The sequence below is a fragment of the Phaseolus vulgaris genome, chromosome 10 (assembly GCF_051622355.1).
Source record: "Phaseolus vulgaris cultivar YP4 chromosome 10, ASM5162235v1, whole genome shotgun sequence".
NCBI classification, from domain to species: domain Eukaryota; kingdom Viridiplantae; phylum Streptophyta; class Magnoliopsida; order Fabales; family Fabaceae; genus Phaseolus; species Phaseolus vulgaris.
Window position 1 is genome coordinate 38,442,511 of NC_143507.1, and position 18,029 is coordinate 38,460,539.

The 18,029-nt window shown below is 32.0% G+C and overlaps 2 protein-coding genes across 2 annotated transcripts; one reads left to right on the forward strand and one right to left on the reverse strand.

Annotated features, from left to right (window-relative positions):
* The first annotated feature begins 926 nt into the window (after window positions 1-926).
* LOC137818636 (uncharacterized) lies at window positions 927-5,004 on the forward strand. Its single transcript, XM_068622170.2, has 9 exons — window positions 927-1,079; window positions 1,168-1,287; window positions 1,367-1,434; window positions 1,723-1,831; window positions 1,917-1,985; window positions 3,448-3,505; window positions 3,941-4,176; window positions 4,286-4,337; window positions 4,429-5,004. The coding sequence occupies exons 1-9, from the start codon at window positions 1,077-1,079 to the stop codon at window positions 4,494-4,496; spliced, it is 783 nt and encodes a 260-aa protein (XP_068478271.1). The 5' UTR covers window positions 927-1,076; the 3' UTR covers window positions 4,497-5,004.
* Window positions 5,005-10,169: 5,165 nt separating this feature from the next.
* LOC137818649 (putative serine/threonine-protein kinase At1g01540) lies at window positions 10,170-13,732 on the reverse strand. Its single transcript, XM_068622193.1, has 7 exons — window positions 12,927-13,732; window positions 11,974-12,078; window positions 11,764-11,886; window positions 11,501-11,671; window positions 10,993-11,122; window positions 10,660-10,869; window positions 10,170-10,536 (listed from the first exon to the last, which is right to left on the reverse strand). Exons 1-7 carry the CDS (start codon window positions 13,490-13,492, stop codon window positions 10,369-10,371), a joined length of 1,473 nt encoding a protein of 490 aa, XP_068478294.1. The 5' UTR covers window positions 13,493-13,732; the 3' UTR covers window positions 10,170-10,368.
* Between the last annotated feature and the right edge of the window lie 4,297 nt (window positions 13,733-18,029).

The window sequence follows — 18,029 nt, forward strand, 5'->3', positions numbered from 1 at the left end:
GCGGACCAAGGTGGAGGAGTTAGTTGCGTTGACAAAGTGTTGGTTGACTTTTAAAGGTAAGAATTAAGTTTTTTTAAGAGGTTTGATGGTTGTAGAGTTTTTGTGATTTCTAGAAATCGGGATTCTGGATTGTGGTACAGACTAATCAATCAGAAAGTGAAAATGTAATTTATGGATTCGCTATTCTATAAATTAATAATTTTGTTTTCTGGATAAGGGAATGTTCTAAAAGCAAATTATTGACTTACGAATTATTAAATTTGTACACTTTATTTCAATTACAGATTGATGCATTTGAATTTTTTTTTATAAAAAGGTCCGGAGCAAGTATCATATATTAAATATTGTGCTTAATTTCTTTACAGGTTGAGTAAATAGAAACAACTAACTTCGTGGTATAAAAAAATTACAAATTTACTTGTCTGCTTTGTAGTCTTGCATCGGATTATGGATTGGTTAAAGTAGATGAAAAAGGCCACATCATTCATTTTTCAGAAAACCAAAGGGTGATGATATGACGACAATAGTAATTCACAACCTAACGTTGCATCTTCTTTTTATTTTCAAGTTATCTGGTAATTTTGCTGTGGTTGCTCACTTATAAAAAGAGAAAGAAAAAAAAATTACCATCCTCAAATTCAAGAGTTCCTCCTCATAGGAGTGAAAGTCTTAGCATTATAACATTTTCCCTGAACTTGCTAGACCAAAATAAGCCTCGAAGTTATGGATTCTCGAATTTGGAAAATTTCTAGACTCACCAATTCGAAAGATTTTTAGATCACTCAATCCAGGATTTGTGCGGAATCAAATCCGCAAAAAAAAAATGAAACTACGAAAAAACCAAAAAACCACCGAACCATGTAGGGGTGCAGGAAGAAACTCCCAAAGGTTATTTAGTAGAGCACGTAAGGCCCAATTGTAAGCCCAACTATTGTAATCTATCTATTTGGACCCAACTCTGTATCTCATCGCCTTCGAAGCATAAACCTCTACTCGCCAGCACAAGCAGCTTAGGGCGACGCTGAATCCTTGGTCCATCCTTTCTCCGATTCCAAAACCGTGTCACCGTCGTAACCATGGTTCGTTCTTCAACTTCAGTTAAACTTTCTTCGCGTTTTTCGAAATCCCTCGCACGCATTTTCTTATTCCGTTTTTCTGTTAACGTAGCCGCAAGGGGATTACATAGAGCGTCACCGAAGAGACTATGGCTACCGCCTCGATCACTTCGAGCGCAAGCGCAAGAAAGAGGCTCGGCAAGTTCACAAGCGCTCCGCAATTGCTCAGAAGGTTTTGCCACTTTTTATTTGAAATTTGAGTGTGGTTGTATTTTCGCGAATCTAATTGGATTTTAATTCGTGTGGAACAGGCCCTTGGTATCAAGGGAAAGATGATTGCCAAGAAAAATTATGCTGAAAAGGCGCAGATGAAGAAGACGTGAGAATTTTCTCATTTTACAGCTTTTAATTTTTTTTGTGTGCACTGATTTTCTTTATTGGCTAATGCTGCATGTTGTTTTGCGTGTGTGACGTGGGGGGTGCGTTTTAGTTGTTAATGTGCTGCATTTTTTGCGTTGATGTAAAAAAATGTCTGTGGTCGATTCGTTATGGCTAGATTATTTTGAATGATGTGTTTTATTGAAGGTTTGTTGATTGATGTTAGATAACTAGCTTGGTAGTTGTTAAGTTTATGAGGTAATAATGATTTACCTGTTGTGGTTGACAGTTTGGCCATGCATGAAGAGTCAACATCTAGGCGGAAGGCTGATGATAATGTTCAAGATGGAGCCGTTCCGGCTTATCTTCTGGACCGTGATAACACGGCGAGAGCAAAGGCATGTCTCACGTAAATTGTTGAATGATAGTTTTGATTAGTGATTTCTTTTCGCCGAAGCATCTAAATTGAAATTCTGATTTTAGGTTCTCAGCAACACCATTAAGCAAAAGAGGAAAGAGAAGGCTGGAAAGTGGGATGTTCCTCTTCCCAAGGTAATATTGCATTTGATACTTTGTTCGTGGATGGTTTTAAATGACCTCTGTTCAAATTGGTTTACCACCTGTCACAGAACCTGTGCTCTTCATGCATTAAGTAAACTTTGGATTAAATTGTTAATGAAGAAGTTTTATTTTATCCTTTGCACTTAAAGAAAAGTCTAAACACTTAGTCCCAATTGATGTATAGAAAGTGAAAGTGAAATGTGCTGTGGGAATAAGTACGCACTGTAAGAGAAGAACTATTGGTTGTGGTTACTGGTTGCTGCTTGATTGAGTGTGGTTGTCAATGATCGACAGTGTGAAATAGTGGAGCTATTCTGAATTGTGTTGTGTTGGGGCTGGTGCATGCTACTAAAATTGAAGAGCAGCTTTCTTGGCTGTGATACTGGAAAAAATTATGTAAAACGCCTTCTGGAGCAGGGGCTATCTGAGTGAGTCGCGAATAGCCTATCTTAACCATGAAATAGAAACAGTTAGGTCTGTTTTGGCAGGGAAATTTGAGATTTTATCCCCCTTTGTTGATGAATCAGAACTGAAATCCTACTTTCTGAGTCACTTGCACGCAGTATTATGAGGTAGCACCTACTGTTCTACTTTCCCTTGAACACCTACTCTTCTCTGGCAACATTTCCAGCATCTCCAGTATCTTCCTTTCTGGTCACTTGTGACTGTTTTTGGCTTTTCTCAACCATTGCATCCTCTGTTTTCCACAGTTTTTGGTCATCCCTTCTGTGACCTTTTTTGGCAAACACGCTGCTGCTTCTGGCCATTTGTGACCTTTGTTGCCTCGCTCTGTTCTGTTTTTTTAATATCTATGAATGTTTTTTGTCTCACGATTCTGTGCTCTCTTCTAAGTTTTATCCTTTATTTTTATTCTAAATTTCTTATTAGTTAGAACAGAGACCATTGTGCTACCTGCTATCCCATTATAGCATCTTCAGTTTGTCTGCTATGGCACCTCTGTTTGGGGGCACATAACCACTGTTGATGAAAGTGGTTGTGACAAGAAGGACCTGAACTTTTGACGACGATTAAGGAGCTAACTCTGCACATAGATGCTTGGGTTCAGAAAAGGTTACTTCGAGGTCATGCTATGGTGATTGGTGGCAGCAGTTTGGACACAATTGAGTAGAGGGTGATAATTTTTTTAGTGAACACTAACAGTGAAGATAGAATGGAATACAAAAAACTGTATAGTTTGCACCCATACAACGAAGTTATATAATAAACAAATCACATAGACATCATGTGAGTGTTAACTGCATCAATTGATGATAAAAACAGCTGATCAATATTCATGTGTGTATTACCTATTTAGCAACATGGAAAGTATAGCATATTCAATAAGATTTCTTTTCCATGAGTTTTTTTGTATTCTTTTTGAAGGAAAGGATGCCCCTGGTGGGGTTGTGTTCCTTTTGGTTTACATGAATGTATGCCTTCTTCATTTCTTCAGGTTCGTCCTGTGGCTGAAGATGAAATGTTCAAAGTGGTCCGGACTGGTAAAAGAAAGAGTAAGTATCATATTTATCTGTCTAAACTTAATTACCGGCTTCAGTTTTTTAATGTCTTTTTTTTTTACCTTATTGGTACCACTTGATTCAAATGGTATAAAATTATTATTTTCCAGTATTAGTTGTGTCGCATTATTGTTGTTTCTTTATCTTTCTACAAACCATTCTTGTGTATGATTCATAGTTCATTCTTGCATTATTTGCTTGAATAAGTTGAGGATATTGTTGAGTACATGAAATCTTTACTTTAATCGTGCTCTTGTGATTTTATTAAATAATTAGAGAAATCTCTATCTTGTTTAGGAAGGTGTCTTCCTGTCATTGTTTATAGTCTATTAGTTCACGAGCACTTTAAGTGTTATTCGAGCATTAAACAAAAAGTGTAATGATCATTCCTGAAGCACATCTGATATTGCATGATTCATCATTTTGCAGCCAAGCAATGGAAGAGGATGGTTACTAAAGCTACATTTGTTGGTCCTGGTTTTACAAGGAAGCCTCCAAAGTATGAGAGATTTATTCGTCCAACAGGATTGCGGTTCACCAAAGCCCATGTCACTCATCCAGAACTTAAATGCACGTTTAATCTAGAAATAATTGGAGTAAAGAAAAACCCTAACGGCCCTATGTATACCTCTCTTGGTGTCATGACCAAGGGAACTATAATTGAGGTATTTTTATTTCATGCTCTTCTAATCTATTAGTGGATCTCAATTTGACTTTTTTTTATCACTTATAACTATCAAAACTGTGTTACTTATTTCTCTTAATGTAATTCAGGTGAATGTGAGTGAACTTGGCCTTGTCACACCAGCGGGAAAAGTTGTGTGGGGTAAATATATATCTTTTTTATCACTGTTGGCTGAATTTTCAACCGAAAAGTCTGAAATTGACACAACGGGTTTTATTTGCTATGAATGCAGGTAAATATGCTCAGGTTACCAATAATCCAGAAAATGATGGTTGTATAAATGCAGTGTTGCTTGTTTAAGGCCATAGCAACTATTGAAGATCTAAGTTGACTTCAAACGCCGTGGTCAAAGCCCAGTCTTGCTATGTGATGCTATGACTGTATCATCATGTCCAATGTTGGCGAAAAGTTGTCCAATCTTTGCCGGGGCCTGAGACTGTCTGGGGAAACAGTGAAAGCATTTTTGTTATCAGATTGCGATACTGACAAGTTCTATTATTCTTTGGATGGTCAATGCTGATGATCAGTTCTAGCATTTGACATTTGAGGTAACTGTTGTACAAGAATCAGACAGGTCGGATGAATTTATATACTTCATTTGCAAGACAAGACATTTTAAGTAGCTGCTTTATATGCTATGTTACAAATTTTATACTATTTATTGCCAATTGCCAAATTTTATTATTGCCCACTGTGCATTTCCTAATGGATGTACCAAGCAGACTCTTTAAACAATTTGAACCTCTGAATTGTTAATTTTCAGTCCCCATCCGAAGGAATGAATAACTGTTTAAAATGTTGGGGAAAATGGAGTTCATTTCTATGCGAATGTGCCGTTTTTTTAGGGTAGAAGCGTTGCTTCAAGAAAGTGGATACCGGTTATGCTGCTATTTATTTTTCTCCTTCAAAAATTGTTTGTTTTTAAAATCAATACTTGAAAAAGGGATTATTAATGGAATTAAATTTTAATACGATAATAATAATAATAATATATTGATAAGTATGTTAGAAAGAATGCTAGTAGCTCTTTTGTGGAAAACTGAAATGTCCAATATTTGTCAAATGAGTGGATATTATTTCTGTCAAATTGAACCGAATTTCCATGCACTTGCCAGGCCAGATTGCATAGTCTTTTGAAGTGGATTTTTTAGAAGGAATAAACGTGCAGTTAAGATTATTCACTAAAATACAAAATTAATAGTTAAGTTTGTGACTCAAAGTATACAACAAACAATAAATTATGGAATATTAAACATCAACCATTTAATTAATGATTCCAACTGCTCACTTCATTAAAATGAATCTAATCATTTAGGAATTAAATCCAATACTGCCATGTGAGAGAGATGTTGCAAAACCAGAAAAAGAACCTCAATTTCTACCAGTCAACAAGTGTGTTAAAATATTCCGTTAAGAATTTGAAAACAGAACTTTATAAAAAGAAAAAGAAAGCAAACTTACACTTTGTGCAAGGGAGTGAGTCATCCTAATTATGTATAAACGTATTACAAGATTTAAGTGTATTTTTTTTTTCAAATAGATTTTACCCTAAATAAACCTCATATATACTTCTCAAGACACTCCTCCAAAAGTATAGGAGACAACATTTCCGTGCATTATTATGCTCCTGGTTTAAGTGATCATTTAATCCCACCAAATCAACAACTGATTAGGAGCAAAGTTTTAAAATGGAAGGAGCCAAGTCTTGACAAGAATTCTCCAAAATTATGAAGCCACAATGGACCACAATAGCATCATCTTGGTCAGAGACTACACGTGAGTGACTTGATCCTTAATGGCCCAACAAAATTAAATTAAAAAAGTGAGTGAAATAGTGATTATAGTGGGTAATCAATGTCAAGATCTCCAATCATAAACCCTATCCAAATCTTGAAATAGATGATTCTTAGGAGCAGAAAGTGAAAGATGACCAACTTATTTGTAGTTTAGTATCACTGAATGTGGCTCACAATTAATTGTCTTCCACCTAACCACTAGATTTTGGTGCTAATTGTTCTATAAGTTGTTCAAAGACATTGGTGGCAAGCATAGTTGACAATGGCATGTCACATGTTGAACAATACAATGTAGGAGGATGACCTAACACTACTTGTTACTCAACATTTCTTCTTCTTTTGTAACATTCCTAATCACATGGTTTCCAATTCCCATGATTCCTAATCCAAAATGTCAAAGTATAAAATTTTCTCTTCTTTTCCTTTTTATTCTTTATTTCAATCCATACTAGGTTAGAAATGCTTGACACAAATTTTTAGTTATTAATCTTTTTGTTCCTATGTAAATAACTAATATTTTATAGACTCACAGATGCTGAAACACATTTAGCTTATGATCTTCATCCTCAAAAAGTCCTTCTACAAAGTTTGTAGTCCAAAATTTCCAATGTAAAACAACCAATCAGCATAAAAAGTAGGTGTATTTAATTAGATTATATTCAAAGGGTCACCATTAAATATTCATAAATAAAAAGATAGTTGATAGATGATATACTATATGGAAAAAACTCATTAAATATAAAGTCTCATATTAAATAAGAATAAACATTTTGAAAAACATATATTTTAAAAAACGAAATGTAATGTTTTAAAATCTTGAACGGAATGGAATGGAATAACAATTTTTTATATAATGAAAACTCCAATAATAAGGAATATTATATTTCTAGTCTAAAATATTGCTCCACCCATATTCTATTTTTACATTTTTCATTAGGGTTCAAATATCTTCGTATTTAAATCAAACAAATAAGACTTTTGTTTTTATTTATTTCTATTAACCAATCATTATTACAATCCTTTTAATTAATTTCATAAAATTAAAAAAATATATTAAATTAAATGGTAAAACAAATTATTTACCACATGGGTGATCTTGTGAATTACACACTAAGGTAATACCCAACTCTATAGTTAAAAATTAATCTCTTTAGGAAGTATAAAACTAACCAAATTATAATTTTCTTTCTCTTGATTTTTATGGATAATGAACAATCTCTAGTTCAGACATGGACCACACCAGTGACCCTTATTTATTCTTGTCCCCCAGAGAAAAATAATATACAACTCCTAAATTAACTTAATACCTCCACAAACATGATCCTGTATAAATCTTAGATCAGTGGGGTTGTTTTCTTATTTTTTGAGAAATAAAAAACACTTCAATGTGCTTTTTACGTCACAACATCAAGTTAAAGATGGAATAACTTGAAAAAAAAAGTTGCATTATGGCTGGTTTTGGCTATGAACTGAATAAAGCATACTACTAACTCCATTATTTTTCCTTTTTCTTGAAAAAAGTTTCAACTGAATAGAGCAGACCAAGAAAGTCACATACCAGTTTCTAAATTTCCACTAAGAGGTCAAAAGAGAATACAATTAAGGATATAGCATCATTTCTTTGACATCATGTTACATCACAATTTCACATACAAAAGAACAAAAAACTGTTAAAAGAACACTTTGAATAGAATATAATTATAGAGTACTTTCTTAAAGACAATGCTTTGTAATCAATAAATGGTGTTTTGTTTATTATAGAAAGTAGAAACCACATAAATCTTTTGTCCCTTCCCACTATTCACTACCAATAAACATGTTTAAAGAAGCTAAAGCATGTGCATGCACAAGTTGGAGCACTTAATGGCTTCAAAAAAATAAGTTCAACTTGATTGTTTTATACTCATAAAATGTGTAAAAAAATATATATAACCGAGTGTGTATCTTTGGTATTGATTCTTATCTGCTACTTGTGGAAAATATTTGAACATTGCTAGTTTTAAAAAAATATAATTAAATCTCAAGTTTGAACATACAAGATTCTCGTGAATGGTGACTTTAGAAGAGTTTGAAAAAACAATGCAAAAATATCTAAACGCATCATCATATCATATTCATGGTATGTACACAAGCATGTTTTTAAAGTAAAAAAATATAATGATGTTGTAACTATTTATGCTAAAAAAATATAATGATGTTGTAACTATTTATATTTCCCTTGCATAAACTCTTCTTTCCGACAACTTCTGAAATTTTTTGGCACGATCTTAATTTATTTTAGTGGTTCAAAATTTGAAACATGGTAGTTCTAATAAATGTGATGAGAATATTTTTTCCTCATTCAATTGACTAGAAGTTTTGAATTTTATGGCATTATCTCTCTTAGCATATTATATGAGATATTAAAGTGTCATGAATGAGTTATTATGAGATTGTTTCAAAGATTCTTACAGGTTTTAAATTTTAGTCTTGAGTCTGTGATTTTGTAAAAAAAAAATGAGAGATAAAATGTAAAGTATAAAAGAGTGGATCTCAATCATATATTTAAATAAATAATTAAAACAATCTTAACTAGTTGTATATAATTATAGGATCAGAGTTAATTTATACTATAACTTATGATGTTCTGATGTATATTTATTCATGTGCATGCACAAGAAAAAGAGAGCCATTAATAATACCACATGAATGCAAGCTTCTTCAACCCACTATTCATGACTTTGTCTGGAAATTAAAGTTATAAATCATCTAAAATAGTTGTCTCTTGTGAACAAGATGATTCTAGAGAAAATAGTTTTGCTACAAAGATTTACTTTGTTTTAGAATTATTTCTAAAACTATATCAGTAGAAGTTTTTAATTTCTTTTCAAATACTTTTACTTTATACATTGAGAAAGCATTCTTCCTAATTTTATTGTTGTTTCTTTTTATCTCCACTGAAAAGAATTAGAGAAAGTTTTAAGGAGGTAAAACGATGGTTTAATAGAATGGAATAAACCTTAAATGAAAAAGTATATTTGTATCATTCAGAAATAAAATGGAAACTATTTTTAAATAAGGAAGTGATTTTAAATATTTAATTTCTAACAAGTACACTAAAAAAAATCTTACTATAAAGTATAAAAATTCAGGAAACAAAAAGAAGGGCACACCATTTGGATACATTGAGGTAACATTTGGCATGAAACAAATTTCACTGGTGTGTGCCATATAAACAGCAAAGTGTGTATATATCAATTTCTGCAAGAAAGCGACTTCTGAGATTAAGGCAAAAAAGAACAATGAAAGTGCTTATCTCCAAATGATGCTGCTATGCTAACACATAATTGGATATTTATGAGACTGGAAAGGTGAATAATTTGGTATGATTGCCCATTTTATATTATGAAAGGTTATGAAACTAACAAAATAAGAAATTTCAGGGGTGGATAAACAAATAAATGTTAGTTTATTCAGAAAGGGTCCACAGTAGACAAAAAGTCAATAATCAATGTTGCAGCTTTTTAGTTGTTATAAATTATAATTACTTATCAAAGTCAATGTCAGGTTCCAAAGAACAGAGAAATTAACACTTGAAAGGAAATCAGCAGTGTGAAAGACTTATAGTGGTTTAAGCATTTCAAGGGGCATATGTCATGAGAAAGTAACTAACCATTGAAGAATACAGAAAGAGACAAAAAAGGGTATCCCAAGATACACTCATAATCAGACACCAATCAATGCTTGTTGCTTTCCAATGAGAAAGCATGTACTGGTAAGTTTGGAATTGACAATGAAACCAAATTGTATGACCAAGTTCCTGCACACTTCATGCTCTCAGTGCCTGTCATTCCATTTGGAAAATGTAAGCCATTCATGGCAAATTGAAGATACAGTTGATATTGATTACAGATCCAGCGTGTTCATTATCACAAGCCTCCAATTATGAAGTTGGCAATGATGTTAATGGATTGAAAGTGTTTCCATCAAGATAGATGGATGGTAGGCCTGTTGCTCAGAAGCATCTAACTGGACCCACCAATTACACTCATAAAATGCTAAGTTTTCCAACATATGGATGGGACCAGGATGCAGTGCTAGAGACAAAATTTGGGAGACAAAGGTGGTTGATAACATATTTTGACCACATGGAAGGCGTACCACTGTGTAATGCTTATCCTACTTTGTCTAATAAACAGAAACACAAAATAATTTTGAATTTTATAGCAATGAATCAGAGTATACAAAAGAACACCCCAGATTGAGGTAGGTAACTGGGGACATTATGCAAATAGGGGACTAATTGCTTCTTTCATCATTAAAGTAAAAATAAATATTAGCAAACTACTAGGAAGAAAAATAATATGGCACATTGCTTTTCAGTTATCATGCTACGATTATCTCCATCTAGAAGGCTGATGGTGATATCTACTACTACTAGTACTGTCATCTTCAATCTGATTGTTGATCTCTCCACCTGTCTGCCTTTTATCTAATCCAGACCCTTTATGCTCCAGTTGATAATCACGATGAGAACGGGAAGATTCTCCCTCAGTCCTTCGTTCCTAGAGACAGGAACGACAAAAGAAAAGAGATAAGCATCAGATTACAGCACAACTGAACTCTTTCTTTTTGTTGGTTGAGTTGAGTCAAGTACAATAAAAGTTTGATAAGGAAAGAGAACATACATCACGGAATAAGAGGTCCTCAGCCTCGAGCATGTGGATAACATGTCCTATTTTAGGCCTCTTTGCAGCATCAGGGTCGACACATCGAAGAGCAACCAAAAGAACCCGTTTAAGAGCCCTTGAAGATGGCTTTTCAGCAAGCTTAGGATCAACTACTTCCTCAGATTTTCGATTCCCAACCATACTTTTCAGCCACTCTATTAAATTAACCTGCAACAATTCCAACTTCCACAGTTAGGGGAGACAAGAGAGAGAGAGAGAGAGAGAACTGTGCTGACAACAATAAAATGAACAGTCTCAAAACTTTTGACTGTGTCGGTGATGGTTTCTAACCTCTCCTTGTGGTCTACTATAATCAACAGGACTTCTTCCCGTAATTATTTCCATGATAAGTATCCCAAAACTATACACATCACTCTTCTCAGTCAGCATTCCAGTGCAGGCATACTCAGGTGCAACATAACTGAAGAAAAAACAGAGAATTACTACTTGTGGTTGTGGACCTTAAATTTGAGTAATACTACCTCGGTTCTCATATATAAGCAAAAAACTTCACACTTTTTTGTTCTTAAATATAAGCAAATTTTAACTACTTTTATTTCCTTTGATAATATTTTTCCTAAAACACCCTGACATTAAGTATTGTCTGACCTTTGGTTATACCATCATGGTATATTTTTGTGGGAAGAATACCTAATACTAGTAAAAATTAATGCCCTTAACTGTTTTCCTTAATTAGTACAAAGTTAGCTTTTTTTGCTTATATATGAGAATGGAGGTAGTAATAACCAATTATCATAGAAAATAAAGATAGGGAAATGCTTAGTTAAACCATACTAACCCAAAGGTGCCCATCACTCGAGTAGTGACATAACTATGATCAGCAGACAAAAGCTTCGCAAGCCCAAAATCAGAAACCTTTGGGTTCCATTGGCGATCAAGCAGTATGTTGCTCGATTTAACGTCTCGGTGGACAACTTTGGGTTCAAGACCCTCATGAAGATAGGCCAGTCTGAAAAGATACACAGAAGAAATCACTTTGATCAAAACCTTCCAAGCACTGAAATGGATATCAGAATGCATACTAGATCATGGATATAGTACCCTTTTGCCGTGCCCAGTATAATGTTCATTCGGATATCCCAAGTTATAGGGCTTACAGTTCCAACATCCCCGTGCAGCCACTGTTCTAGATTCCCATTGTCAACATATTCATATACGAGCATCCTGCGATAAAAAACATACATCAAACCTTCGAACCTTCAAATCAAACAAACTTTCTATTTTCAATGTTCAAAGTAAATTAAAAAATACCTGTACGCCCCCTCAACACAGTATCCAAGCAACCTTACAAGATTCTTATGCCGCACACGACCAATTACTTCTACCTCTACTTTAAATTCTCTCTCAGCTTGGCCCCTGTAAATGAGTTAGACATTAATCACTTGTAAGAGAAAGACAAACCCAAGACCAAGACCAAATTATTTTCACTATACAGCAACAGTTAGTGAGTAACCAAAGACGAATTCAATGGAAAATCCCAACAAAGTGTGATACTTGGAAAACTCCTGAAAGTGACATCATTATAGTAGTAACAAACAAGGAGCCGAAAAGAAAAACGATTCTTTTCTTCACATAAGTAAGCGACTTTACAACACAACACCCAGAAGCAGAAGACAAGGATAACATACGAAAAAGAAAACAGGTTAAAAAGTATTACAAAAACAGTAGTAGCAAGAGTAAAACAGAAGGAAAACATAAGCAATAAAAAAGAGTCAATCACTGTTCACCACAAGCACTAGTTTACTTCAAGCAAGTAAATCTACATTCCAAACCTAGCACAAGCATCCATTTAGCTCAACCCAAGCAATTTTTTTTTTCAAAACAAACTAAAATCAAATTAAAAAAAACACAACCCAAAAACCAAAAAAAAAAAACTTTCTCCGATGCACATTAAAAAACACCACATGAAAACTTCAACCCCAGACACCCAAACCACGAAAAAAAAATCATACAAACACATGAATTTCCCCTTACAGTTTTACTTTAACACACACAGACCCAACCACAGATCACAGAAACTCCATTTTTCTTCAGCCACCCAAATTAAACCTCAAAACAAATAAAATAAATTCACTGGTAATTTCCTCTAAAAATTTGATCTTTAGCCAAGTCAAATGAATAGAGCGATCCATGTACCCCACCCCACTTCAGCTGAATTCAATTATCACACGAAATTGAAGATTGTAATAAGAAGAGAGACATACTTATTATTCAAAAGGTTCTTAACAGCAACCTTGTTTCCATCAGGTAACAACCCACGATACACGATTCCATAGCCACCTTCACCAATCACGTTCTCTTCACACAACCCATTAGTCGCAGCTTCGAGTTCCCTCAGCGTGTACCACCTCCCCCACCCCAGATGCGACACTTCGGGGCCCACACTCCCGCTCCCCAGTGACGACGCCGTTTCGCACAAGCTCCCAGTTCCCCTACTCTCCCCACTGGAGTACAGTACGGCGGCGGCGCGGGGCTCCGCCTTCGGAGGCGGGAGGTTGACGGCTTCTGGCGGCATGGGAACGTGAACGATCTCCAGAATTTCCTTGGAGATGGGCGGCGTGGAGACGGCGGCGGCGCTGCGGCGGAGGGGAGTTTTGTGGTGGTGGTGGTGGTGGCGGCGGCGGGAGGTGAGGCAGAGGGACAGGAGAAAAAGGACTATGACGATGAGGGATCCGACGAGGATGCCGATGACGACCCAGAGACGGAGGCCGAAGATGGAAGTCCGTTTGGAAAGCTCCGTGTCGACGAAAGCTGCGTCGTACACTGACATGGTTGCAAAGAAATGGGTGTGCTTACAAAATTGGAGGCATTGGTTTTGGTTTTGGGTGGGAAAGTGAAGTTAGAGAAAGCTTATTGAAGAGATTTGAGAGAGGAAAGTGAAGAGGATCATGAGTTTACTTATTTATTGTGTGAGAAAAAAGGGTTTAAAGAATATGAAATTCTTATCATAATTATATTATTATCAATTCAGGTAAGATTATTAATGCTACAACTCATTTTGTATTTTAACTTAGATTAATACACGAGACAACTTTTAATATTTTTTCTTTTTTAAAGTTGTGAAAGAAAAAAATGTTGAAAAGAATCTTCATTGTCATAAATATTATTTAAAAATATTAACTTTATTGTTCAACAAATAGTCAATTCAGTTCAATTAGTTATTTGTCCTATTCAAATATCATTTTTAAGGAGAAGAGATGGTCTTAAGAAAATTATATTCTCCTCTCTAATGTTGTATTAAATAATATTTATATTCTTTAAAATTTTAATAATATATATATATATATATATATTATGTTTTTAATAAAGTTATTTTATTTACAAGTGAAACATTGAATAAATTTTAGAATACAAAAATTAAATATTTCTTAAAAAATATAAGAGCGATTTAATTATGGTAAAATTTCATTCACCACTTCGGAGAATTTTAAAAAAAATCATATTCAGATTTCTCTAATTTTAAAATAAATATTTACATCTTTTATGCTATAAATAAAATAATTCTTATATTCTTTATTTTATTTATACTTGTCTTTTTTTTACAACGTATTTATACTTCCATTAGAATCGAATTTAAATATAATAATAAGCTAATGAATTCAATCAGATATTTTATAACTATTTATTTATTTTGATATTATAATCATGTTTTTTAAATATTTTTGTATTAAGTAAGAAAATATGTAATTGAGTGAAAATATTTATTTATATATTTATAGAATAAATTATGTTTATATATTTAAATAAATATTACATTAAAAGTGTATTTTAATTGTTTAAATTTGGTCACTCTAGAATATATTTATGAATAGTATAAATTAAATAATTATAATGTATAACTAAATTAAAATAAGTTAAAATAATTAATGTATTTCTAATAGAGATTAAGTGATAAATATATGGAATTAAAATTCATAATTGCATAAACATATACTACTTTGCTAAATATATTGTTATAAATAAATTATTTAATATATTATTGAATGTAATTGTAAATTATACTTTCCAAATACAATAATCGATATTATAATCACCACAACACATAAAAAAAATTAATATTCAATTTCATATAACGATTTTTTTTAAATATCAATTTGGTCCCAAAATTTTTTAAAAAGTTCAATTTGGCCCCTTCGATTAAGTTTTCACCAATGGCATTAACTGTTGATGATGTGACGCACATAGTGACATTAGTTTACACTGTATAAACTAAACGAAATTTTAAGATTTGAAAATTAAAAAATAAAAAATTGAGAAAGAGGAAGGCGAGACAACTACAACTATGGTGATAATGCTAAGGGAAAGGCGACGACTAAGAAACGCCCCTAAACATAATTTTGTAAATGAAAGACCTTACAACTATGACCTATAAAAATATTTTATACCTTCAGTTGTTTGTTGAGTTGTAAATGCTCACTCCAATGGTTGTCATCAGAGAAGTGTATTTTGTGAGGTGTTGCAAATAGTTGAGTGATGAACAGTGGTATATCTATAGACAAAGTAGAAGATAACATTGACACATCCCTTGTGAAATGCAAAAAATGACCATCTGATTGTATTATCGAGGATAAGTCAAACCGTAATTGTAAGGTATATGAGCAATAAATATTTAACATTTTATTTGAAATTAAGATTATATGAACAAAAACAATTGAATGAGTTAAACAAAAATTAGTCTGAAATAGTATATACCAATGCAACTTCATTAAAAAGGTACCTGCAAGCCAGTTATTATAAATAACATTTACCGATCATCTCATCGACTACCCATAGTTGAATAAAACTCAACTTTAACTTCAATTAGTGAGCAATAATAATAAAAAAAAAACATTGAAGTCTTTTTTCCACTCAAAGGGTCAAAGGGTTTCATTAGGTATAATATCAATAAATAAAAATAACATTCAAAAATTCTTAATATTTTTTTATTTTTAAAATTCTTTTTATTCGTCGCTCCTTGGTGTCGGTCCAAATTAAGAAAATAATAATTATCAAATTAAATACTATTATTATATGCAATATTGTACTACGATATTGTATCAAATTATATGCAATTAATTTAATAATGATAGAATCTCATGATTAGTATCCTACCTAATTATATTATAATTTGGGGAGAGAAACTTCCTATATATTATATTTACTATAAATGAAGTGATGTAACATATACATACACATAAGAGAATAAAAAACATCTCTTCTTCTTACCATTTTTGTCATTTTCTTATAGTCCACCACCACAATCATCACCGTCTTCGCCTCCCTCTCCCTCAATCTTCTTTTCCTAATTTCCAAACTCCAAAATTCCGTTCAGTCCACATGTTCAAACCAATGTCATTGTGTGTGCCACGTCATCAATTGTTAGTGTTGTTGGTGAAAACTTGACGGAAGAGACCAAATTAAGCATTTTTAAAAAACTTTAGGACCAAATTGATTTTTTAAAAAAGAATTACTATATTAAATTAAATATTGACTTTAAACATAGAGACAAAAAGATAATTATACTTTACTTTTATTGTTCAAAAGGTTCTCTATGTAAAAAAATTTACTAACTTTTTTGAATCTTGATTAATATAGCATGCATGATATGAATATGTGAAATAGTTTAACATTTTATTTTTATGGTTAATTTGTTTTAATATAATTAGATATTAAACATTTCATATTTTAAATCACTATTGTTTACAAAACATAGAAGATGAGATGGAAGATGGAGAATAATGTGATGGAGATCCAATACTGGTGGCATTGGAAGAAGAAGATGGTCGACAACTTCCCCTTCATCATTTGCCCAAAGAAAACCCCTCTTGCTACCCACAACCATCTTGGCGGCACCTCCTAACTACCGCCCCCTCCCTTGTCTCCACCACCACAATCACTTTCACCTCCCTACCAAATTAATTTTTAAAAAAATCACTGGACTAAACTGGATAATGATCTCAAATGTAAAAAAAATAAAAATAATTATACCTAAACTATACTTATATTGGAGCAAAATAAAAATAAAAAACATACTTTAGATTATATTTTCTAACAATAATAATTAAAAATATTAATCTATTAATATAATTTAAGGGTTTAGGGTGTAGGAATATATGTATATACGTTATATGTATATAATATTAATACAGATTTTATAAACTAATTTTATGTAATAAAAAGAATAATAATAAATTATCTTATATATATATATATATATATATATAAACACAATTCATACGTATTGTATAAAATACTTTTAAACAACAATGCAATAAATATGTTAATGTATGTTTTGAAACTCATGCATATTGAGATATTAAAGTTTACAATAAATACTTTTTGCGTAACAAAATTTTCTATCTACAAAGTTCGGTTCTCATTTAAAAATTTAAAAGTTCAGTCTCACTTTACCAATATAAAATGACTTTTTTTTTTATTTATTTTTAATTTGATTAATTTAATTTTTTTTTTATAAATGTTGAAATAAAATAACTAAAAATAGTAATACTATATAACCACGTTTCATTGTATAAATAAATTTAAAATAAAGTCTGATAATTTATTTAAATAATATTGAAAAAAATTGTTAGAATTGTTATATTATATATATATATATATATATATATATATATATAATAATTTTTTCAGGTCGAAATAAGCCATGAATTATAGAGTCATATATAAAAAACTTTTACTTCTTACACTCCCTAATTACTAATAGCATCCCTTATTAAGAAAAAGAGAGTAATAACACTTTTTAGTACACCGTAGTGTTATTTTCACCACCTACACTTCTTTTCTCCATCTGTACTTCCTTTCTCATCGTTTTATTTTGGAGAGGAAAAACAAGAAAGATAGGATTGTTTTCCAAAATATTTATCAGAAACAATTTTTTACTTTTCAGAAACTGTTATTTACATTTGAGAAAACTTATTCTAAAATTTTTAATTCTTTCTGAAATCTATTTAAAAAAATTGTTTCAGACAACTTGTTCGGTAAGATATCATATTTTTAAAGTATTTTTTTTTTAAAAAAAATTGTTATAAAATACTGATTATAGAATATATATTCTATATGTTCTCTAAAAGCCTGTTTTGTATTTTTTTGAAAAATTAATTTCAAAAAATTGTTTCAATTTTTTTTTTAAAATATTATAGAAAGCTTTTTCTTGAAAGTTTTTAAAATAAGTAATCCAGAAATCACTTTTATAAAGAATAAAAATATTATTTTAAAGATTTTGGAGGTGTAGCTAGAAATTATGGGAGTTCAGAAGAAAAATCCTATATAGAGTACAAAGGTCATATTATTTGGGCCATTAATATATTAGA